The 25,431-nt window shown below is 45.5% G+C and overlaps 1 protein-coding gene across 1 annotated transcript in view; it reads left to right on the top strand.

Annotated features, from left to right (window-relative positions):
• The window catches only part of KANSL1 (KAT8 regulatory NSL complex subunit 1), a gene marked incomplete at its 3' end in the record, with an annotated part of 98,832 nt that overhangs the window by 61,933 nt on the left and 11,468 nt on the right, over positions 1–25,431 (top strand). The window contains exons 4-8 of the mRNA XM_026864613.1: positions 8,576–8,717; positions 13,799–13,903; positions 18,992–19,107; positions 20,485–20,680; positions 23,601–23,766. Of these exons, the coding sequence (XP_026720414.1) occupies positions 8,576–8,717; positions 13,799–13,903; positions 18,992–19,107; positions 20,485–20,680; positions 23,601–23,766 (725 nt within the window). The remainder of the gene's footprint in view (positions 1–8,575; positions 8,718–13,798; positions 13,904–18,991; positions 19,108–20,484; positions 20,681–23,600; positions 23,767–25,431) is intronic.

Genomic DNA, 25,431 nt, shown 5'->3' with positions numbered 1-25,431 from the left:
TTTTTTTTTTTTTTTTTTTTTTTAAATAGAAATGAACTGGAGATGCCAAAACAAACCTTTCATATCCTGATCCGAGTGATGGTTGCTCTGTAGACAAAGCATTGCATGCTGTGGCCGGTGGAGTGGTTTGGATGGTTCCTCATCATCAAAAAGGAGGGCAGTTGTGATCTGCTTTTATTTGAATGCAAATTATGCATGGCCCTGGGGTTGCTGGCGGCTGGCCAGTGCTGCCCTCTCTCTTGGGCAGAAGCTGGCATCCTTGCTTAGCCCTGCTCAGCAGCAAAATGCCTCAGGATTTGTGCTCACAAATTTCCCCCGAGCAGTGGGGGTTTTTCAGCGAGGAACAGTGGAAATAACTCTTTACTCCCAGCCTCTAGAGGTCTTCGTTTTCTCTGAATACGGGAATGAATGAACGGAGTTGAGGTTTGAACTAGATTTAGATTAGTGCCGAGCACATGCTGTGAATAGAAGAGCCCTTCAGAAGCTGATGTTTCTGTCCACAGGGTGGGGGCGGGTGTTCAGCTGAACAAATTGTTCACTTTCGCTTCTTCCAGGCAGAAATGTTATGATCAGCTAATGAGATTGTTCTTGAGTGCTTGTGGGGTTTTCTCTTCCTCCCTTGGAATTGTCATGCAAGTGTATTTGGCAGAGTTTAACTCGTTGCTCCACCCATAGATCTGATTTTGTGCTGGTGTAAAAAAAAAAAAAAAGCAGCTTGGTGGTCTGAGGAATGCACTTGAATATATGGGGACAGGAGCAAACTGAAGATAGCAGCTGAATTGAGTGCCTACCTCTCTCTTCTTTAGTGAAGCACAATTAAAGATCATGAGAGCAATTGGAGAAGTTGCATTTGTGTAGTGCTTGGGTGATGACGCTTAGATTTTTGTTGTCAGAATTGTATATGTGAGCAGAGCACATGGCTTTATTTTACTTGGGCATGTCCTGCTTTTCCAGGATATGTAAGCACTGGTATTGATGTCCCGGGCATGGACTCTAACAGCACATGTCCCACTATTTTATATTATTTTCAGTACTGGCATTTGAGCCACTTAAAAGATGGGCAAAGAGATGAGGGGAATGTGGAAAAGAGGAAAGGTGAGAGGGAATGGGGAACATTTTTAACCTGGTTTTAATGGTAATGTTTTTCATTTTCTGGTGAATCAACAGGAGTTGATTTAACTGTGAGATTTCTCTTGGCATTTCTCTGTTGTTGGGGAGTAGGCACTGCACCAGTATGGACACGAAGCATTACATTGCATTCGCACTACTAAACTTTGCCCTGAGGCTGCTGCCTTGTGGTAGGTAACGCAAGGAAAGCATGCAGAATTAATATGGATGATTTGTCCTTTAATAGACTTGATGGCTGAATGTCATAAACTGTCATATTTGAAACTGCTTTTGTGGTTTGCTGGCAGGTTTTGTCTCTGCTGAAGATCCCAGGTGGAAATGGGAACTTAGCTCTGGTGTGCCCCGTTTTTCTTTGCTGTAGCTGGCAGCAAGATGCCTCTTCTAGTTAAGAACAGTGAATTGCATCGAGTGCTGGTACTTGGGCAGCTCTCTGAGCATTTTGGCAGTGGTGGGATGCAGAGTTGAGTACAGAGCTGGGAAGAGGAAGGCAGCTTGTGCAAAGATTTTGGAGCAGAATCAAAATTCAGGATGGGACTGTGGCTTCCTGCAGTTGCAAATTGGCTGGTGCAGTCGGCGTGATGTGTGTAACTGATGATGAGATCTCACACACGTATTTCTTCTTGGTTCCTTGGGGAGCTCGGACAAGTGTGTGGAGGGGCTATATGAGGCCAAAAGCAGGTTCTTCTCAGTCCATAGCCACCCAGCTAGGATGTTAGGAGCAGTTCATGGCAAACCAGTTGCACCCAGTCTGCTTTTTTGACAAGCTCCCCAACAGATCTGAAGCCTGGTTAGACCCATAAGGGATGAACATGGACAGCGGCTCTGTAACAATCCCAGGTTTTCAGTGTGGGTCATGCCTTTGGTGGGAAAGGGTGTGGTGTGCTGGGGTGGGACTGTAGCTAGTTGGTGTTGGGGATGGGATTGGACAACCCAAGAAAAGGACAATTTGACCATATAGCACAAGAGTGGGTCAGGTTGGAGACCTCCATGAAGAACCAGCTCCATGCAGACCGTCTTGCAGAGGAAGCTCCATGGGTCGTTGTTTTACGGTCTCCACTCACTCCCTTCTTCAGATAGTGAAACATTGACCTGGCTGTGTTTCGACTGGGTGTTAGAGACTAAATCCTTCTCCCTACAGTGTGGCACATTCAGGACTGTCAAAGTGGAGCCCCAGTTGTGGGCCATCTGGCAAGCATCTCCTGACTCCTCGTGCTGAAGCCTCATTTGGTGGACAGATACCTGTCTTATTCAAGAATCTTATTCACCTCTTGGGGTATGTCCTAGTGCCGTGATGAGCCTTCTATGTGAAATCATCTAATGCCTTTCCAGCTTGCCTCTGGCATGTGAGAGAGGCTGGGGTGTGTATTTTGGGAGAAGGTCTAAAAATCTGGGGCTTTAGTGATCTTTGGTGATTTTTTCCATTAACTGCATAGGAAGGGGGAGAGTAAATATAGAGTGGCCTCTGCATTGGTAGGTGACTGCATTTCAGGGGGCAGAAAAGCCCCTGGGTATATGCCAGTAAATACTGGAGGAGCGGGGGAACCATAGGGAAAGTGCCTGGAAAGCTCCAGCTTATTGCCTCATGTTGCAGCATTAATCTGTATCTGGAAGGGAGAGGCCGGCAGTGTCATGGCCGAGGACTTTCAGATCTGCCATGTGCCCCGGCTGCACTGGCTCCTCTGCCTGGTGTGCAGGCGGGGTGGCTGTGGCGCACCTCACCGCGGGCTCGTGCTTCATTGCCAGAAGTGTTTTCTGTTTCACCATGAATCTCTTCCGTTGCTATTTCACCACGCAGGCTTCTTGGCTGCGTGAAAAGTTTTTCAGTGTTTCTGTGTGTCATATTTCTCTCTTTCCCTGGTGTCAACTCTTTTTTTTTTTTTATTCCTCATTTAACATCAAGATGATTTGGGTTTGCTGAAGTGCTCTGGGTGGCAGAAACAATCTCACTCCAGAGCCTGGCGGCTGCTTTTCATTCATTACTGCTGACTCCTAGAAGTGGCTCTGATATGTAGCTCCCCTCCAGTCTGTAACTTTTCAATCTGAAATCTTTTAACTTCATTTTTCTGTGCTGCTCCATGTCATTATCAGGATGGTTTAGCAGCAGGTGGTGGATCTGCTCTGTTCACTTTGCAGCTGAGCCTTTAGTAGGGCAGTCTCCTGGTGAAAAATAATTCTGCTGATCTCTAATGCCCTCGGTTTGTTGGTGCTGTCTCTGTTTGCTCCGTTGGCGTTCAGCTGCGTGGACTCAGCAGAAAGCAAGACGGACCGATGGCCAGCAAGGGCTTCTCACCACTGGTCACGTGTGGTGAAGGGAGGCGCAACGCACCTTCTCTGAAGTCCAGAAGAAGCAAAATGAACTTGCATCTCCTAAGACTTGCTGGTACAAAACCAGCAAGCAGCAGGGAACTCCTTTGGGCCTTAATTTCCTCTAAGGCAATATGTAAAACCTGCTCGTGGGAGGGCACGGGCGTGCCGTTCCTTGGAAGTGGAAAGATCCTTGTGCATCTTCACCCAGATGTGCTTTGTGGACAACTTTGACTGATTTTTATATGTAGGCTTGGTTTAAGCGTATATCATAGGTGGAGGTTGTGCTAGGTAGGACTTATCTATATGGAGCTTGTACAGCTTTTACAGCACCACAACTGCTGAGACGGCTGAACCAGGCCTAGCACGGGCTGTACCGATGGAAGTGCATCGACCGAGGTGTTGCTGTGTTCATTGGCAGGGCTGTATTTATATTGCTTATTAAAAAAAAAAAAAAAATAGTAAAATGAGAGTACACACCCCTTTCTGAAATAGCTGAAGCCAAGCTCTGCGGTGTGCAGAGCTGGCTGCCCTGCCCGAGGACAGCAGTGCCTGCCCTGCCCCTTGGCAGCTCACCAGTCCAGCGGGACCCGGTCACCTTTCTGACCTGCTGGCTCTTCTGCCTTCGAACTGGAGACGCTGCTGCCTGGCAGGAGCACCTGCCTGGTGGGTTTTGTTTTCTGGAGTTGACTTTGCTGTTTAGGAACCCACAGTTGCCTGTTTTTTACTTAGGGAGAGACTGGAGCCCATCCCAAGGACTTGGGCTGAGGTAACACAGGATTTATTTTTTTTCCCTCTGCCTTTCTGCTCTCATACTAAACTAACAGCTGTTTTTTAGGAAGAAGGGTTTACTTCTGAGAATTTGTTGTGTTAATAAAGTTTCTTCCTGTAGTTTCCTACAGGATTTGAGGTCTTCTGCCACAGATAGGGAGAGGGATCCTGTTCTTCCCTCATCCCCTTCCCATGAAGCCCCGCAGCCTCCCGTGGTATTTATAACCCTGCGGGCTGAGCTTGGCTCAGCTCCCCGCTTGTTCTTCCTCCTCCGTCCAACCCTCCCAGCCCTCTTGGGCACCTTCCGGGCACGTGTGGGTTCCCTCCGCACAAGGAGATGTAAGGCTGCTAATTTTGCACACACGCACTATTTACGATAAGCACCATCTGCTGAAGTTTGCAGGACTCTGTCCTTGTCGGTCAAGGCGAGCGCGGTGCTGGCTGGGCCTGCGCAGGCCAGGGGTGGCTCTCGCTGCCGTCACCTCGTGTGCCGAGGCTGCTCTCCTGTGCACACGCCTGTCTCCAGAAGGGGAATGAGTCTGCCTGGAAAATGTTGGTTTTTTTAAAAAGGGTCAGGCTCTTAAATAATTCGTTTTCTGTGCTGTTTCATGAGTTTACCCTCCTGTCCCAGCTGGAGGGGCTGTCCCATGCCATCCTCTGTAGCCTGTCTTGTGCAGTCGCACAGAGCACAGGTGCAGCAGCACGAGGAATGGTTTCTCTTGGAGGATGCAGCGTTTAACTGCTTTGGTGCTGTTCGCATTACTCCCTGCACCAGATTTGCCTCTCGAAGTCAAGACCACTCTCAGGATGAGCCATGCAGCCTGCTCGCAGCAACGCCACACTCAGCAAGCCATCTGGCTGTCTCTTCAGTCGTCTTGTTCAGCTTAATCCAAAACCTGTTTGAGCAAGTGCAATAAACTCTTTTATTAATTGTCATGTTAAAGTGCTTAATGTTTGGAAAGAAAGGAAGTGGGTTTCCCTCCCCCCAGAGCCGGGTGTCTGGTTGAGGTTTCAGGTGACTGCTGGTGATGGCTGAAGCTACTTCAGATGCTGTATTTTGTGTGCGGTTGCTACTTTCTAGGGCTAGTCAAGAAAACAATCACTCTTCCAAAATATTTGTATGGAGATAAAAGCTAAAGAAGCTATATAGCTTGTTACCCCAAGATGATCTACATGAGGAAGACACATACATGTTGCTGACAGCACATCACAGCAAAGGGTGGAATTGAACAGGCTCTGAAAAAGGCTTAATTCTAAATATAGAGGACCACACTACGCTCAATACTGTTTTGGAAAGTGTGGCTGAGCCATCATTATGTATCTTCCCCTCCTCCACCTATGCTGCAGGGTGTCAGAGGGTGAAGTATACGTTACTGTGTTTCACTTTCTTGGTTTATTTTTGGTTTAAATCCAGTGGGTTTTTCTGGGGTAGGATGTGTCCTGATTTTAAGGTGAAGAGCAGGGCTGCTGCTGCTTACACTGCCATGTCACTTAGGAATCTAAACGGGTGTAAGGTGTTTTTAATACTTAATCTCAATTTCTGTGTAATCTGAGCAAAAGAATGAGTTGTACTTAAGGGAGCAGGCCAGTATTGTTCCAGCAGGCATAGGTGCTTTATAATGTTGCAGAGGCAAACAAGGGAGTTGATAGTTTGGAGGTGCTCTCAGCAGCTTTTAATATTTCTAAAAACAATTTTCATTGCTACATGGATCCTCAGAGAGCAAATAGAAGCCTGCTGAGATCTGCCCTGGAGCCCTACACTTTCTAGGGGTCCAGATAGCCTATTGCATCCACAAATGCTGAAGATGCCATAATAGCAAACACAGCTATTGCAGAGATCTTTCCTGGTTTTAAGCTATAAAAAAAGATGAGCTCTTCTCCAGTAAAATTGTTCTTAACTTCTGAAATGATAGTATGGTAGAATTTCACTGAAACTTGGTTGGCAGAGAAGTACGGTGTTCTGGAAAGTCTTGTGGGAAACTACAACGTGAAAATGCTGTCAGTCTTGCAAGTGATTGAGTCAGAGCAGCGCTGCTTTTCCAGTGATGCTCAAGGAAATGTCTCTGCGAGATAAGGGAGATCTGCTTCCCAAACACTGCCTTTCTCCCCTCGGGTTTTCTGGAGGGGATTTGGGGCCATTTAGGCTCGGACTGGGGATCCCTCGTGGGGAGGAGGGACCATAAAGCTTGCAAGGCATTATCCTTCTTGGAACACAGTAAAGCATGACTGGGCCAGAGATCTGGTTTAGAGCTTGCATGATCAGGTGATGCTGGGGCAATGCTGGCAACTGCTCAGCCCACTGTAAACCAGTTTAACCCCGTGGTCACTGCCTTGCTGGTGGCGTATGACAGACCTTTACCCAGCCCCGGTGCCCAGCTGCTTTGGCTGCCTTTTTAGCTCTTCTGACTGTGTCCTTGGTGTAACTGATGGAGGATTAAGATCTGGCCTTGCTGCAGCATCCATCTATAATAAATAGTAAAATTTCCACCACACATAAGGTCAGCATTGATCAAAATAGAGCAGGCATTTTATACAGGGGAATATTCCAGACAGAAGGATTTAAGCTCCTAAAAGTGCTTTGAAAATGGTCTTGGAGAGGGCTGGGAGCACTGTAGGCAGCGGATAAAATTGCCCGTTTTGGTGGAAGTCTGGCCTCATCAAAACTGGCACTGAAATGACATCGCCCACGCAGCCGGGAGGTCCAGCAAGAATACGGAGAACGTGTCTTACTCTAAATTTATGGGTTTTGCTTGCAGTTTGAGGGAGCCAACTCCTTCTTTTTGGGGTATTTCAGTTAGTTGGTTTGAAACTTGTAATAACCCTGGTGCGCCTTTTTTTTTTTTTTTTTTTTTTTTTTTTTTTTTTTTTTTTTTGGGCAAGTGCGTTTGGTAACAGCACACCTAAATAAGGGCAGATGCACAGGAGGTGAGATTTTTCTGAGAACTTGATTATTGCTGTGTTTAACCATCTCTGCGGCTGGGGGTGCTTCAGTAGTAAATCTCGTTTATTTTACCACGTGCTGCTTTTGCTATAATGGCTGGTTTCAGCTTTGAGACGGGTTAATCTCAGCAGAAGGCGACTTGGTTAGATTTTGGGAGAAAAAGTCCGGACGTTGCTGCAGCTCCCCTGCGCCGTGTGGTCTTGCTGGGTTTAAAAATGCTACAGAAGGAGGGGGAGTTGGGAAAAGGGAATTATTTGGTGATTAATTTCTTAATTGACAAACATCCAGATGTGGCAAAGGCTTTGTGCAGTGCCACTGGATTTGTGCATGCACTTTCTGCTGATGCTTTGCTTCTGCACCATGTTGTGGTTTTCGTTCTTTCTGGGTAGCCTTAGTATTTATCCCCCAGAATCAGGATGTTTAGGTTATATTTTCATAATGTTAGGGCTTTTAATGTGGGAGACTAGGAGCTGTAGATTTATATGTACCTTATAGTCTTTGTGTTCCTTTCTGCCCTGGAGTGCGGTAGTAGAGCGTAAGGGTGTTTTTGTAACAGTTGGCTGTAAAATGCAATGGTGTAGTCCATGCACTAGTGAAACCATATTTATGCTCCTGCAGAACTGTACTCTGTGTTCACAGCAGAGATAAAGGAGGTAGGAGATCAGTCAAGAGTTGCAAAGTGTGTGGGTTCCCCCCATGCGCCCACACGCACTCAGCTTCTCTCACATTGCACCTCGGAGCCCCAGAGATCACGAGGAGTCGTTCACTTGGTAATTTTCTGGTGTTTTTTCCTGGCTTCTTTGTTTGCTCAGTCGAGCCATCAGATGCAGAAATCAAGTTTACTGTTGCCTGCTTTTCTTTGCAACACCTCGTTGCGGGGGAGCAGTTTGTGCAAGGTGCTGTTAGCTCTGTTGCTCGTCTCCAAACAGTGGTTACTCTTAAAACTGAATGATAGTGTGTTGTGAAACTTGCCACTGAGTTTTAATTGTGGCCATGTGGTACACGCTGGTGTTCGGGCGCATTTTGTGACTGATGACAGAGGTCTTTCTTTTAAAGAGGGTAAGTCAGGGAAGGGAGGGCAGATTGTGTTTGGTTTTTTCCAAGACTCGGAAAAGTGAATCTGGCAGATGTAGCCAGGTAGGACTGGAGCTGCTGGTTCAGCTCTGCATAGAATAAAATCTTAACGCTTGCATAGGCAGGACTTCAATCACTGGGTACCAAAAGTTGTTTTAATGTTGCTCTGCGGAGGCATGGCTTGTATAGCACGTCTGTAGTTTGGTTGGTAATTATTAGCAGTGGCTAGATGGTATCAGTCATGCCATTCAGTATGTAGCTTTTGATCTATCTGTCAGTTCTGCTAGGTTTTTTTGTGGGATGTATAATTAAAATCACACTCAAAATAATCCCCCCTTCCCCTCTCTGTTTTTCCAGGAGGCGAAGGGCAGAGTGGAGATGGGCAGCAGACCGTGCAGCCATCGTCAGTCGCTGGAATTGGCTCCAAGCCCACGTCTCGGACCTGGAATACCGAATCCGGCAGCAAACAGACATTTACAAGCAGATTAGAGCCAATAAGGTGAGGACCAGGAGTGCATTTGGATCCGTGTGATTTTGCTTTGTCTGCCTCCTAATGGCTCTCTCTTCTGGTGCAGCAGAGAGTGCGTATGCAAAGTCTGATGCTTTTTTTCCCCTGCATCTCTCAAAAAGCATATTGCAGAGTTGTGACTAATTGTAATGCTATTTGGCATGGGTTGAGTGTAATTCTTTTCCCTGGTTCAGTGTGGTAACATGAAGAGAGCAGTACCTTACTTCAGAGTCAGTCTTCGGGTACTGAACAAAACTGTTGTTTTTGCATGTGTTGCTGTTCCCCATTGTTCAAGCATTTCTCTTTTTTTTGATATTAAAAAAAACCCAACCCTTCCCATTCTTCCTTTTTGGGAGTAGCTGAAGATGGGGATAAGGAACAAGTTAACAAGAGACTTACTGGGGAAGGGAGGGGACTGTGGAGGAAGTTAGCTTCAGATGCTATCAGAAGCACAGGCTTAAAATTGAGTCTGTATCATAAAAAAAAAAAAAAAAAAAGAAGAAAAAGACTGTTTCTAGGTACTGACCTTTCTCTGTGGAAGGAATTATTTTTTTCAGACATGTTCTCAGATGGTGGGAGAATGGGGGAGAGTAGAGAAGGGATGAGGAAGCAATTGTTATCGAGACTTGTTCAGGCATGCACATCTAAATGTCAGGCCTTGGAGGGAGGCATGTCTGGAGCTTGTGGCAGGAAGGCTCGTGGTATTGCATCAACTTGCAGGTCTTCAGGAATTCAGAGTCCAGCAAATGCTTTTCCCAAGATGTGTGGTGCTCTGGGGGTGGTGGGGAGAAAGGCTTCCAGGCGGGTAGAAAGCACATGCAGGGGAGGAAGACTGGACTTTTATGCAGCTATGTAGAAAAACAGGCTAATTGAGTGAGTGAGGGCTATAAATGACTAGGTGGAAGAGCACGGCTTGCTGAACGGAATACATTACTGAGATTAGAGCTAAAGGCTTCTGGGAAGCGGACTGTATGTCAAATTAGTGAACCAGTTTCAGAAAGAATCATGTTCCTTTTGTCTTAAGCCGATCATACAAGATGATTTCTAAGTGTAAAATACAAAATAGCTAAACATTTATATGCTAAAAGTAATGGAAGAAATGAGAAACTCATCTAATGAAGTGGAAGATTCAGGGCTTTCACCAGATGATGACAACTTGACAGACTTGTGAAATGGCCTGATAATGGCTACAAGCATCCCATATGTTTTTATATAGGGTTGCAGTCTCTAGGTCTGAAGGGAGAACATCACGGTATTGTGTCAAAGTTGAAAAGTACATCTGAGGTTTCGGAAAACAGGATGTCATCTTTTTTTGACTTGTTCAAATAAAAACTCCTCAGCTGTGATCACCTGATACATGAATTCAAGATAAAGCATGCCATGTAAGCAGTGGCAGAAGAGTTCAGATGTTGAGGATTTGGTGGTGGCTGTTCTGCCTGAACAGTACCAAACATCCCATCTTTCTGATAGGACTTCGTGGAGATCCCCACGTGCACCCACCTGTCATCGTCTTGGGGTCATTGAGCTCAAGGATGCCTTGTAAAACTGTGTTCTGTTTTCTGTTTTCATCAATGAAAAACACAGAGTAAGATTCATAAAAGCACTTTGGAGCAAGCATAGGAGTCTAGAGAAATGTCTCCATGTTTCAGTACTACAGGAGTCTTGCTGGAATGGATTTGGCTTCAAATAAGGACAACAATTAAAGAATTTGGAGACACCTTGTTTTTTCTATCAACATAAATTAACTCTAGCTTATTTGGCCACAAGGAAGTTAAAATGTAGCTGCTGCTGCAGGAGTTCAAAGCTGCTATTTTATTCTTTTTTTAGGTTAATTACCATTACATGTTAAGGTTTGTATCCCAGTGTACCCTTCAAGATGCACTGCTTTGTCAAATCAAAGCCAGAGAAGGACCAAGCAGTTGAAAATAACCTTCTGTTTTGAAGGTACACTGCTGCCTGGGTGTCTCAGTGGTAATTGTGTTTTCAGCACATTTGGATCGGCTCAGTCGGAGCCTGGTGAGATGTGGAGGAAAACAACAAATCAGAGAGCATGTGTTCAAAGTTAGTTGTGAAGTACTGTGTTTTCTAGCGCTTAAATGTTGTGCCTTCGATTTTGTGCTTGTTTTGAAGAGCATGTACAGTTAATTTAAGGGACTGGATGTCCATGAAGGTAATAAGGTGGGTTTGGTTTTTTTTCACAAATGTGCTTTGTTGGGCCTTTTTGCGATGGGGTGTGGCACAGTGCTGGTGTCCGCGTGTGTTGTCCGTGTCTGTCTGTCTGCACACCCCCCCGCAGTCTTTGCACCTCCCTGCATGTGTGGGTGGCAGATGCTCCGTGTTTGGAAAGGAACAAACAGCATTTTTTCCTCTCTTTCTGTGTCTTCTGTGAGTTTCACTCTTGAATGGAATAAAAGGTAAATCATGATGAAGGGCTCCTGCAGGAATTTTGTGCAGTGGCAGACTGGGGTTGTCTTGCACATGGTCTCTGCAGACCCAGGTTTGACTTGTTCCCAAGACCATCTGAGATGGGTTCACTGTGTTCCCTTCGAGCTTTTAGTCTGATCCCTGTGCAGCCTCCCGTGGGGAGGGCCGTGCTCTGGTTGGAGCTGCTGAGTCAGGAGAAACGCGTGATGGGAAGGGTGGGATGGGAGTTAGGAGGAGCCTCTTGCTGGAAGAATTTAAAGCCCTCACATGAGTTTCCTGTGTCTGCAGTGGCATGTTGGTCTTAGGGCACAATAAGAAATGCTGCTGTCCCTCTGTGGGTCTGTTTCTGTGCAGCACATCTTTCTGATGTGTCTTAATGTGTGTCAGTCCTCTTCCTCACCCATTAATCCTCTGGCAGAAGCTGCTGACTGTTACAAGACTGTGAGACGTCTCAGATCTATCTCTGTTTCTGTCTCTGAGACCTATATGACTGACTTCTTATTAATACCATAATTAGTGATAAAAAATTGAAGTGAAGAAGCAGCAAACTTGCCCATAAATATTGGAGGGGGCCTTCCTTTTTTCTTTGTTTTGGAGAACGCAAGTACTGTGTGACCTTGGAACAATTCAGATGTACTGCTCCTTTTCATTTCCTGAAGGGGAGCTGGAAGTTTGATGTTGCCCTTCTAATTCCTCTCCATTATTCAGAAGTGTATAAATAACAGAGATTTAGAACTCTTAGAAGCAAAGCAGAGAGTAGGAAGATGCTGTCCAGTCTGTAGATCCATAGAGGCTGTCTCACGGGCTGGGGCGAGCACGGTAGGTGCAGGCAGGGCAGCTTCTGTACAAGGGCATGAAAACCAAATCTGTGATTGTCACAGGGAAGGCTGTGTTAGGCGTTGCCTCTGCTTCGAAGTCACCAGTAAAGGTAAACAAATACCCATGTTATATAGAATTAATTACTGCTCCTTCCTGAGGAGGCATGGAGCAGCTCCCCTCATCCTGTTCCTTTAACTGAAGGCAGAAGTCCTTGGTGGCTCTTTCTGTTCCTGATGCCCATGCTTCCCCATTTTGTTCTCTCGCTGAGCAAATAAGCCCAAGTGCTTTCCGGAGTGTCAAAGGGAAGCAGTTTCCTTGGTTCCAATTTTGCATTCAGACTCAGTTTCTCCCATTTTCATGTCCGCTGTCTCCTACACCTGACATCTGGAGATGACCAACCTGGTTGCAGAAGCCTGCTTGAGGATGTTTCTAGAAGCAGTGATGAAATGTGGTGGGTTGCTTTCGGAGAGAGATCTTTCAAGAGCAGAGGAAAAGCACAGCGGTATTAAATTGAGTTTAGACTTCCAGCCTCTCTCATCCACTAAACATCCTGGGATGTCCGAAAACTCTAGAAAGTCGTCATCATGTTTATTCTAGAAGCTGGCTACTTCCTCATTGCTGGTCAGAGGCCGCGTACAGTTGTATTTAGTTTATGAACTGATTTTAAATAAAGTATCCCTGAACTATAGGCTACCACAGTCTTTCTGGAAATCCACTGATGTGTTGTATAGAAGATTGCATCAAGGCGTAAGATCAGCCTTGTGAGCAACTGCCACAGTCACGTTCTGTGGCATCGACCATGTAAGATTTGACTGTGGACTTTGAGGGAAGTCTCATAGCTCTCTCCAGATAACATTTCCAGGTTCCCTTCCAGGCTCACTTTATTGTGACGCACCGCGCAACCTCCAGAATTGTTTTCAGATGACTGATCTGCCTGTTGTTAATCTGAGCAGCCCTTTCCATAGTCCCTTGTTTGACCAAATGCATACTTGTCCTGGCTTGTCTTTGTCCTGGACTATATTCATGGCCTGTAGGTTCCACCAGATCCCCTAATCCCTTGAATATTTTAGCCTGCTTTGTTACAATATAGCTCAGAATATGCATAATTATAATGAATTTATATTACTTTGTGTTGTTTAGAGAGAAAGCAGTCCTGCCTTTAAGAGTAAGCTTCACTTAGAGTAAAACATAAACAGGACAACATATGTTAAGCCTGATAAAACAGTGCTCTGCCACTGTGCTTTGTCCCGCTAGGTTTATAGCAATGGCTTGTTTATCAGTGTTTTTCTTTCCTTATTGAATTTTGTGAATATCACTTCTTTGAAAAAATCTGCTCAGAGTAACAAGTTTGACTGTAGATTTTTGGCACCCACTCAAAATTGTTTGCTTGGCTGTGGTGGCGAGTTCCACTTTGTACTATGAAAGCAGTCGTTTCCTGCTCTGCACTACAGCAAAATGTTCTCTTTGGTTTTGCTGGCATGCAGCTCGCTGAACCTCCTCGTGTGCGGGAGGAGGGGAAGGAGTGGGAAGCGGGACAGCAGCAGCGCTTCAGCAGTTTTGCCCGAGAGGGAGCTAACTGTCTACTGTTAATGGGCTGAAGGCATGTGATCTGGCTTCAGCCACTGTCCTTCCCCCTCCGAGTTCAGTTTAGATGTCAGGAAAATCCAGGGCAGCAGGGGATTCGGTTTGGCATTGTGTCTGAAAAATGCAGTGGGAATGCAAGCCTTGCTGTGCAGCGGTTGTAGTTTCTGCAGGACGATGGATGCGCAGTTTCCCTGCTGAGGCTGAAGGACCCACAGTTAATTCCTGTTCCCTTCCCTCTTTTCCAGGGGCTGATAGTTCTTGGTGAAGCATCACCCCCTGATCCTGCAGTAGATGATGCATCCCGTCCCGTTAGTGCTGAAGTTAAGCTGGAGCCCGGGGCTGACCGGCTGGTAAGTGCCAGCAGCAGAAGGGACTGGGTCCAGATACTTCATGTTCATGAATTTTGGGTTAGGGAAGGTTCGTCCTTTAAGCTGTGGTGGAGAGATGCTCAAACCGTGTGTCTGGCATGGGACTGGCCTCCTGCAGAAGCCACCTCTCTGGGGGACTTCACGTGGGAATTGCTGAGGTGTTATTCTCTGTAGCTTGCCCCCTCACAGATTATTTGGGGGTTAATAAGTGATAGGATTTAAACACCTTTTAGAACAGAGTTCCTCAGGGTACCTTTATAATATGCATTAGCATTTTGTGAAGCTTAAAAATCCTAACTAATCCCTTCCCTCTAGCAGAAAAGTACCTCAAACTGAGAGCAGCACAATTAGCAAAGCCTTCTAAAGATGTGGCTATTAATATCTGCCTGAGTGTTACCCGTTGGAAAGGGAACTAATGATTTCAGTGAGATGCACTGGAAACTATGCAGAGTGCCAGGTATTTATTATTTAATGCAGAAATATAGGCCACAGACTAAAGGCTTGATCATACTGTTCAGCCTGGCTGTGATTACTTTTGATCCTGTGGGACACATCGACGTATTAAAATGGAGGATTTCGAAGTTGTGGTGTAGTACTAGAAGAAGGGTGGTCCCTATGTGGCTCAAACTCCTGCTACCAAGCTGCATTGCTCCTGGTTTTCTGTCCTAATGCCACGTTTGGAGAGAAGCAGAGATTCACTGCAATGGGAGTGCTTGAGCTTCACACACCAATATTCAATGTAGTTGATACAGATAAAAAAACTTAACTAGAAGTAACTGTAAAATTGTACTTTGAGTGTTTTTTCTTATCACTGGCAAGACTTTGTCAGAGTTTCCTTGATACTGAATGATAATATGAAATACTGTGAAATTTTTTATTAACACCAGACTGCAAAGGGGTTATTACAAGTGATTGTAATAACATGTCTCCTCACTTGACACTGGCTTTCAGATATGTGTTTGGAATTTAAGCAGGTTAGCTGAGCCCAAAACTCTGCTGTGTAGTTTGATACAACGAACAGGTTTTGCTCACGACTGAAATAGTGAATGGTGCTTCAGATGAAAACAGAGCCACGCTGGAGGAGCGACGGGAGGCTGGAGAGCCAGGATGACAGGGGCTGCTACAGATCGTGATTGAATCACAAGCATTACGCAGCGTCTGGTTTTGAGCAGTGATGTCCGTCTGTCATGTGCCCCCCCCCCCTTCATGCTTTAACCCAAAAAGCTCTTGGAGAATAATAAACAAGCACAGTGACAGCGTGCTCCGATTCGCTTCAGAAATAGCGTGCTCCTGCACTGATGAATTGGCTGTTATTTGGGAGCTAATCTGTAAGTGGAAGACTGATAACGGAGATAAATGGTCAAATTTAACAGTGATAGGAAGAATATTTTCGTCCTTATCTGTTCAAATCAGAATGTTTATCTGACATGACTGTATTTTCAACCTGGGAATATACAGATGGGAGAACTGTGTCCCATCTGACTTTGTCCCTACATGTTAAACACATTTTTGATATACTTAAAATCATCACAGTAACCCTTTTTAGATTGTCTTAGACATCATCTGTGTAAGTATAGAATAGAAGATGTCCATAGATTTCTGATGTATGGAAAAGAAAATGCTTGCTTGGCTGGCGCTGTCTGGTTTTGCTGCTCACAGTCATCTCACTGTTGCTGTGTTTACTCATTTCCTGCGTTGTCCCTTTTCTCATCCCTTTCGCTTGGGTATAAGCTCTTTGGATGGAGACTTTTATTATTGCAGCGCTCGCGCGATGGAGATTTTGTCTTGCAGGTCTTGGGGGTAACAGTGACAAAAATAATAGATACTGAGAGCAGCAAAGAACAACATTTTCAGTGTAAAGCAGGCTCGCAGGTTCCTCCTTGGCACCTTCTTGTGGCTACTCCTGCAGCTGTGCTTGCCATCTTGGAGGGTAACTCCTCCTGAAAAGGACTTTTTATTCCCGTTCCACATGTGGCTGCTGCTGGACACACGCATCACTCCACGCTGCCAGCTTCTCTGCAGCATTGCTGGAGGTGTCAGCCACCAGAAACGCTGCCTCCAGGCACCCAGCTCCTACACCCTGCTGCTGGAGGGTTTCTGCTTAATTAGATTTGCTCGTAAGGGTGGGGTGTTGAGTCAGAGCCTTGATCTGCTCTGAGCCAGAGATTAGCCCAGAGACCATTCCTGTTGCGTTAGGACACTTACTGGAAGCATATCTCTTGGGCCTCTCCTGGAGAGGTACTTATCATTTTGGCACTCCTTGGGCTGCTTAGAATTCTGTTGGGTTTTGGGGTGGTTTTTTTTCCCACACAAAGTAAGAAACAGGCCTGCAACATGGAATAAGGGGAGGAATCCATCCTGTCTCATCCCCCACTCTCTTTGGATCTCATCCACTCATGGTACCTCCCTTGGCCAGTGTGAACGCAGGATACGTGTCCTTGGGCATAGGCCTGATATGTGGGATGTGGCTGATAAACCCGAGGAGGAACTAATTCTGTCGTCAGCAAAGGGAAGGGCTTTGCAGAGAAGGCCTGGGAATGTCTGTTGGGAGCTGGAAACTCACTGTGTAAATAAATATTTTTGTCTGAATATTCGAATAACATGAAACCTTAAAGAAATAACTCAGCTGTTGTTATTGATTCGTTGCTTGTATGCTAGTCTAGCGAGGGAGGTGCACTTAACATTTTTTAAGAGAAAATGAGGAAAGATATTGATGGAGCGTCTTGGTAAGGCTTCGGTCTGAACCTGCCTGGTTTTATTTGGGTTTTTGGGGAATATGGGGGATGTTCCTGGTGTTGGGTCATGCCTGCCTGCCAGCACACAGCTGCTTTACTGCCGTGAGAGCCCCTTGTAGTCTGCAGGCTCCTGGTTTCCTGTGCAACAAGCAGGTGTGCTAAAGCTGAATCTTTGATGTGCCCCCCACCCAAGAATCTTAGGCATCCTAAAAACCTGGACTTCCAGACCCCAAGCATACCCAAAACACAGAGAAGAGCTCAATCTGAAGCATCGGTGTGATCCTGGTGTGATGAAGGCTGCTCAGGATCCCAGCCTGGCTGCCCAGCCAGCCCCGCAGGAAAGCGCGGCGTTGGGAAGTGCATCCAGGAGGAGCTGGTACAAGAGCTCTGCCTCTGCTCTGAACACTGGAGGTGTCAGCTCTGGCAGTCCTGCTTGTCCCCCATTGCTCATGTCAGAGCCTGGTTAGGGTACACCCATCTTCAGTGTGATAAGGTGGGCCTGGGGTGTTTCTGATAAATAGACTTTGGATCGATGCTTTCCAGCTCCTCTGCAGGAAGTGGAGGAGTCACCCTCTATTCCTGTCTTGAACCACTGAGCCAGAGACGGCTCTTGGAGAAGAGGTTCCTCCTTTAAGACCCTTTCTGGAGAAGAAAATAAATACCCTATTTCAAAAGAGCTTATGAGTCATGTGTACCCGCCCTCCTGAACCGTGGGTGCCTCCGGCAGAGGTGTCATGTGGAGGCTCAGCCTTGCCAAGCCTCTAGAAACCGGAGGGAAAACGTTCAGCTCCTGCACTGACTTCACCTCGCCAGGGTGCTGCGTTGTGCTTGCGTAACGCTTCTGGCGAGATCTCATCTTGCACCTACATCTGTGGGCTCAGACCGAGTGTCAGGGCAGAGCCTATCGATCTGATCCTGTCTCTGCTCCGCTCCCCCCGGACAAACTCCTTTTTAGCAGAAGTGTAGAAAACCCAGCAGAGTTCCTCAAACAGGCGACAGGCAGAAGTTGTCTGTGTTGTTAGAAATTGCTCTTCCCTTGGTGAATCAGGTCTCTGCTGTTCTGGAAACTGTTAGTCCAGCATCACTGTAGCCTGATTTTAGTTGTTCACTGAGTTGGGGGAGTGATTGCAGGGAAGATTTTAATCAATGCAGTACCAATGCTTTTGAGTTGGAGTATGTGACGAGCAGGGGGCTGGCTGCCCGGCCAGCCATCTATGTAGATAAATCAGACCTTTTGTCTTCTTTACTAGTACTTGGAACTGCACCACCGCCCTTGCAGGCGCAAAGGGGGAAACCCAACTAGAAAGACATTGGCAGTGAGTGTAGGAAGTGCTGCACGAAAAAAAGAAATGAAGTTTAACCCTGGGGAGGAGGAGGAGCATGTCTGAAAACAAAAAAAAGAAGGATCTGCAAGGATGAGATTGGGGCGGTGAGTGCCAGGGGTACGAACACGCTGGACTGTGCTGGCACCTGCTGGGGTGGAGAGCAGGAAAGGCACTGGCAGGAGGTACAAAGCCTGCGTGTCCTTGGAAGCTGCGGTGACAGTCCCTCTCATTGAGGCCACTTGCAGGTGCAGCTTTCAGTGCTGCAGCCACAGTAACTGCTGCTCGCTGCAGAACGAGGGAGTTTGTATTTCAGACCTAAGGCAGAAGGGATTGGGGAGCTGTGTGTCTTCAGCTTAGTTTTTACTTGCTTTCCTCTGCCAAAAAGATGTTTCCAGCTTTGTGTTTATCAGGCAGTTTTAGCTTTATAGAGTTGGCCTGCTTATATCCAAAAACCACAGCTTGTGTGCATACTCATTTAAAAAACTTTTTAAAGTGCTGTTTGGACCGTGTTTGCACAGGTATTTAGTTAAAATGCAAATCCAATTTTGCAAGTCTGTTCTCCTCTCCCTCTTCTCCCATTTTCCCCCAAAGTGCTTAGACGAGCTTGCAGCCGTGTGGCTTAGAGCACAACATCAAACTTCAGAAGACGCCTGAGAGGTTTACGGGTGGTTATGAACTTGTTTGTGCTATTGAGACAAAATGCTAGAATCTCCTGAAAGACCTCAGCCTTTCATGCTCCTTAGTGGTTGCCTGAGGGGAATTGAAGCCCTTTGGTTCTTGCACTGAAATTGCTGTCGTGTATCCATCCTCTTGGCAGAGCTGCTCCCTAAGAAGTCCTTACATCTCCAGTCTCCTGTTCACACAGTGACTTCTGAACCCTTGTTTTGAAGTCCTGTGTGGAAACCTACGGCTACAGTGCAGAATCCTCAACTAGAAACTGGGAATCAGAAAGTTGTGGCTATTTAAGAAGCTTTTTTTATTAATTTATGTTCTTTCTTATCCTTCCTTAGAGTGTTTCTGGATCCCAGCCACTCGAGAACTTGGGTATTTCTGCTGCAAATACTCCTGAATCCCATCCCGCCAAGCCCTGTGGAGCACCAAGACCTGTCAATGGAGTTATTAACACGTAAGAGTTTGATTTTTATGATCTTGACAAATTCTCACTGGAAACCAGACTGCAGCATGCTGGTTGATAGTAACTGGGTTGGTAATGGTATGAATGGAGACCGTTTACTGACTTTTTGAAAAAAGTATGGTAGTAGATCGTGCTTGGAAACATTTTGGAGAACATTGCTTGCTTGAGGTTTTCTGCTGCATTGTTTTTCTGAAAATGGTATTAAACTGAGCTGTGTTTACATGAACAAGCCCTACAGGCAACCATGCAGTGAGCATGTTCAAAACTGTTTCTTTATGGGTATTTTTAATACACTCGCAAGTTGTATGATTCAAAGGTACTAGTGGCCCGCTTGCAATTCTTTTGCAGAAGTATCTGTAACCACTGGCTCGCTTTTCTGAGGAACCCAAATCCCATTGAGTTTTGGGAGTAAGACTTACTAAATTCTTTGTTTCTCCAGGCTGTTTTTGTTGAGAAGGTCTTTAAGTGGGTAAATGAACCACTTGAAAACTCTTGAACACATGGTGCTTTGAAGTTCTGATAGTGGATAGAGAAGCATCACCACTGCACCGGTGCAGCGTGAGCAAGTGTAGAAAGCCCCAATCAGCTCAGTTGTTGCTACAGCTGAAACACTGCAGGCTATGACAGAGCCCTTTATATGCCTGCAGCCTTTGAACTGCAGAGCCTTAGACCACAGGGCTTTAATGTTTTGCATTTTTAGAAATGAAACACTTGTAAAATATACATGAAAAAATTCCGTAGATGAGGAGCTGCGCTGGTTGGTAGGTGCCATGGTGTACTGGTGCCGCGGTAGGGCAGGGTCACTGTGTGTGGACAGGAAAGTCCTTTGTACCTAAACCAGAAAGGTTAATGTTAACATTGCACCATCCTGGTGTCACTGCTGAGAGCTGTTAGAGGTGTAGTTCTCCAATATTAATCAGAATCAAGTTTACATCGAGGTTAAGTATTTTTTCCAGAAAATTGTATCTTCTCTGTCTTGTGTTCTCTGGCATTTAGACTCATGAGAAGCTGTTGTCTTAAGATGCCCTGAACTGTAATTCTGGGGAAAGCTGAATTCTAGGATTAAAGTGGTTCAGGTCTAGAGTGGCTTTTGGACTTGCTCTGTGTCCAGCTTTAAATGCTGGGTTTTGTTCAGAACTTCAAAGGATTTTGTCAAAGATTCAACGGTGGGACAGTGTGGAAAGTGACCAAAGTAAAAGCAAAAATTAACGAGTTGGCTCAATATTGCCTCATGAAACTGCAATGCTTTAAACTCAGCTTAGAGTGTTTGCTAAGGTCTGAGTCGTGAACCTGGCTGGTACTGTTGGGTAACATGGGATGGTTGAATGAATAACAGTATCTTCCTTTCTCTCTTCTCTTCTTGGGCAGTCTTCAGCCTGGCCTGGCAGAACATGCTCAGGGAGATGGCCAGGAAGCTGAGGAGCTCTTGCATAAAAAGCAACGACTGAACATGGTTTCTTCATCTTCGGATGGAACGTGTGTAGCAGCTCGCACTCGCCCGGTACTGAGCTGTAAGAAACGACGGCTTGTTCGACCTAGCAGCATTATGCCCCTTTCCAAAAAGGTTAGTGCTGTTTGGTTCTTCGATGCAGTATTTAGCTAAAGCTCCACACCAAAGAGCCTGCCGAGGTGCCAGTGCCTTTACACGAAGAGGTATCCCTGCTCCGGGAATGTTTGTGGTTATTAAGAGGGGGAAGAAAACGGGGAGGAAGAGGAGGACAGCGAGGCTTCAAAAGCTGTTGGAAAAGTAAAGGAGAAACAAAGAAGCAGCTTTTGATTTGTTGAAGACTTTTATTAGCTGTCACTGGGGAGGAGAGATGCTGAACTCTGATGTGGGTTTTCTTTTCTAAAACCAACCAGCCTAAGGTGAACCTCGGGCCAGGTAGTTCAATATGGCACAGTCTGAGCTGTTGAAAGAAGCTCTGAGAAGTATCAAGAAACCTTAACTCTGAGCACAGGAATTAACACAGCCCCGGGAACTCACTGCTGCTTGCTCAAAGGAAAACTACAGTTGCCTGACCAGACATCTGTGGGATGTCTTGTGGGAAGTCCTTGCCGAGGTGATCACGTTCACTTCCGCTGCTTAAGTTTGGAAATCGCTGAATGCTATGACTCTGTTCCTGGTCTTGTTCTCGCTTATTTTTTTTACTTTATACCCCTCTCCACCTAATCTTCCCTTGCCCTTATGGAGAATTCAGTCCAGTGGAAATAGAGTTTATTCACTGTACAAGGGAAGGCCATGCTTCATTTTTCTTAATTTGTTTTAGGAATGCCATAACCTGTCAGCTGAAGAATAGGTAGGTAGAAATTGAAGGAATATAAGGACCTTTTCTGTACATGCAGCTCTGATGATTGCAGAACCATAGATGGCAAAAATTCACTTACCTTTGAGTCAGAGTGTTTCAAGTCAAACTTTACAACAAGGATTGGGGGAGGTTTTCACTCTGCGGGTGCTAGAGTTTTAAAGAGAAGTTCAAAAAGCAACGTTTTTCTGAGAAAAATAGATTCTCACTCAGCTGAGTTAGCTTTAACTGATTACTCATTTGCAGTTTTATCTGAGGTATTTCTGGTAGACTGCTGCGATGACTCCTTACAAGTTCTTCAGTGATTTGAAAGTTTATAAACTATCCCGTGGGTGATGCTGACTTGTGCACTCAGTGTTTGAAGAAGCATCTGTTAATTATGTTAGTTTTTCATCATTTACATTTGATAATCAGAGATGGTTCAGAAAAGGAGTTCCAGATAGAGGAGGATTTCTGTGGACTCCTCCAGTTGTTAGAAGCAGCTGAGTGATGGCTAGAGCATGGTCCAGAAATACTAGTCCAGTTGACTGTGCTCTCCCATCTAGCACCAAGTCGTCGTGGATTGCTGTGACCAGAAGTTAGAACCAGGGAGTTCACTGTTTCAGTAGAGATCATCCATAACTGTGCCTACTGTTTTACAAAATGTAAATACATCAACACTTGATTCAAGTTTAAGAGATGTCCTGTAGGAAAGAAAAGCGGCTTAAAGGTTGAGTGGATCTGTAGCGTGCACTGGGTTGGAAACGGGAGGGGAAGGGATCTCCTGCAGTCACCCACAGCATCCCCATGCAGAGCAGACTGCTTTATCCTCATGACATGCCAGACAGTTTGTCTAAACCTCCCTAGGCAAGCTATTGGAGTGCTTGGCTAGTCTTGTTTTTCAGACAGCGAAACTAAACAAACCAAACTTCCGAATACAAGCTGCCTTGGCTGCCATTTAAAGTCTAATAACTTCAGTCCAGTAGTCCCAAGTCCTGGTGTAAACTGGTCAGCTCGCCTCATTGCTTCAGAAGCTCTTCCCAAATTATGGTTGTGGTAATTCTTAATGTGGTCACTTCTACACTAAACGTGCCATGGGTCTTTCTGGTTTTGCACATGGGATGTATTTTTGGGGATCTCTTGTTTTCCTCTCCCGTTTGGTGCACACGTTTCTTGAAGTAGATGCCCAAAACTGGGCGCAGCCCTCCCAGCTCACATTAGCAATGCCGAGGAGAGTGGCAGGGTTACCTCGTACATCTTGCACAGCCATCCTGTTTGTAAAGCCCTGTGGGGTGTTAATTCTCAGTAATGATACAACACTGCTGATTCACGTTCATTTTCTGATCCATAACAACCACCAGATCCTCTGGGCAGAACTGCTCAGTTACCTCTTCCTCCTCTTCACTGGTCACTGAAGCATCTGCTTGTTGAATTTTCCCTCAGTGAATTACATTTTACATATTTTAGATACTTTCAAGCCCTTTCCTTCAAGGTACTTGCAGCCTTTCCCAGTTCTAGTGTTACTTGCTAAGGCTTGAGGATGTTACCTCTTCCATCATTCAAGTCATTAGTGGGAATTATTTGAGGAATACTAGACTCAGAACAGTTAGATACATCCTTCCATTTTGATGGCTAATCATTGGTTACTTTCTCTGTATGGGATTTACATTCAGTTCTGCATCTGCTTACAGTGGTTTCATATAAATGAAGTCTATATAAAGTCTATGAATCTGTGAATTGAAAAGTCTGTCCTGGTTTAGGAAACAAGGCTGAAAAACGCACTTTTTTCGCTCTGTAAAGATATCCCTGTTAAGTGTCAGCTTTGGGCATAGAGTGATGGCTCTCTGACCCATCTAAACTCCAGGCAGCTCTTTTTTTCTCTTGACAACTGAATTGTGCTGCCTCATGGTTTTTATAAATGAGGTTTCAACCTAGATAAAATTAAACGCTCTTAGTTGAATTTAGTAAATGTTAAACTGTCTTTGCTGGTGAGCAGTAGTTTTGAGTTGTGTTTATGCAAAGTGAAAGTGTCCTTTTATGAGTCCAGACTGAATGAACAGGATTTATACAAGGTATTAAAAAAAAAACCCAAAACAGAACAACACAGTCTTTAGGACTTTTTTTTTAATGAACTGTCAAAAGGGGAGTGGATGAAGAGAGCCCTTAGACACATTGACCTCTGATTCTCTGTCCCCTTTCCAGGTCCATCGTAATAGCCTGGTGCGATGTAGCTGTGATGTGAACCCTTCATGTGCTCTGTGTGGCACTCGAAGCTCCACGACTCTGGAAATCCAGTACGATGCCCCTTTGCTGGAGCGCCTCTCCCAGCTGGACTCGTGTATTCATCCTGTCCTGTCATTCCCAGATGGTAAGCACAGCCCCCCCGGAGCTGCCAGGGCTGTTGGCAAACTGGGCCAAACTGGGCCAGGGATGCTTGGAGGTGCTCTGGAGCCTCTTCCTCCATCCTGGGCTTCCGAAGGAAGTGCACGTGTGCTTGAGTGTGACCAAGCTTGTTCATCTGCAAGTGTTTTTAGGAGCAGAGCATTTTACTGGAGCAGAAGGGTTTGGGAAAGCGTTACACCTGAAATCTTGAATGTATTTATTCATGGGAACCTGACCTGGAGCCCCCCTCAGTGTGGGGAAACTGAGCGGTGCCTGGGAGTCTGTGCTGGGACCTGGGTCTTAGGCTGGTGTCTTTGTTGCTATAAACCACTTGAGAAATACTTGCTTCCACAGGGTTTGTTCCTCTCTATAAAATTACTTGTGGATTGGTTTAAGTCACAGGAAATTTTTTTGACCTTGTAAGGAATTGTTAAATGATCTTCCATGGCTCAGAGGGTACAGTAAGAAGGGATGTTCCCGTTAAGAGACTCGTTTCCCTGTGTTATGGTATCAGAGTTAATCATCATTAAGAGGAATAACTAACCAACCCTGACTGTGGTATTCACAGATTTCGTGTGTAGGGACTTTTCCCAAGGGAAATGAAATAGTTTCTTTTGTTTGCTTCCAAAGCTGCCAAATTAAATACACGCCTGTTCTTTGACCAAAAACTACTGGCTTGCATGAAATTGGTGTCCATCTGTCGTCTTTTTCCTCTGATCACAAAATACAGGACCACAAATGATAGGAACTGGTACTTTTTATCAGGAGAGCCGGGGAGAAAATAGATCATAGCAGTTCATTTCCTTGATGGGAGTGTGTGACTGCTTGAGGTATAACTCACCACTGGTAATACTGGGAGGAAGGTGTGTGTCCCTGCTTCCCGTGAGGATGTAAAAATGGTTGGTCGAGCCTAAGACATTGGGCTAATGTGCATGTTTGGGTTTAAATTCCAGCTTTGCACAAACCATGTGACAGTAGGAAATGCATGAAGTGTCTGGGAACAATTAATCTGGCATCTTTCACTAGCACTATATTTAAAACAGATTAAAATAGTAAATTGGTGCTATTTTTAAAAACTAAATTCCCACCACCACCACCCCCTAAAGAAACATCCCTATTAAGGAATGTTAAAGGAACAGAATGAACTGAACTCCTGAAGCAGAAACTGATTTCCTGATTTCACAGCACTTGTAATCCTCTGTCTGTAGTGTTCAATCTAATACCCGAGGAAGCGGTGAGAAAACCTGTTGTTTATCTAGTGCAGCGTGGCCACCACGCAAATGATCTCGTTTAGTATTCGCTTTTTATTTTCTTAGGGTTAGCTGCAGCCAGCTCAGCTGACAAAAGATAGGTTCTGGCTGCACGAGATTAAAAGTTTTGTTTTTAAAACTATATGGTGTAAAGCTTAAATACAGAAATACCCAATCCCCCCACTCCCTCCCTCAGCTTCACTTTGATTATTCACTGATGCTTAATGTAGCTTTACTAGGGTTGCTTTTTGGGGATGGGGATACTTTTCTACCCGAACATAAAGCCAAGTAGCAAGCTCAGGTAGGGAAATTGTGCTTCCTGACAGTCTTAGTCTGCACTGAGGTGTCTCCCTGCCTGTGAGTATTTACCCAGGTTGCTGTCGGTGCCCCCCCCCCCCCCC

Source organism: Athene cunicularia, assembly GCF_003259725.1.
Source record: "Athene cunicularia isolate RWA chromosome 27 unlocalized genomic scaffold, athCun1 chr27_part1, whole genome shotgun sequence".
Classification (NCBI taxonomy): domain Eukaryota; kingdom Metazoa; phylum Chordata; class Aves; order Strigiformes; family Strigidae; genus Athene; species Athene cunicularia.
The sequence above is the reverse complement of the archived record's forward strand: the minus strand, read 5'-3'. Positions and strand labels throughout refer to the sequence as shown.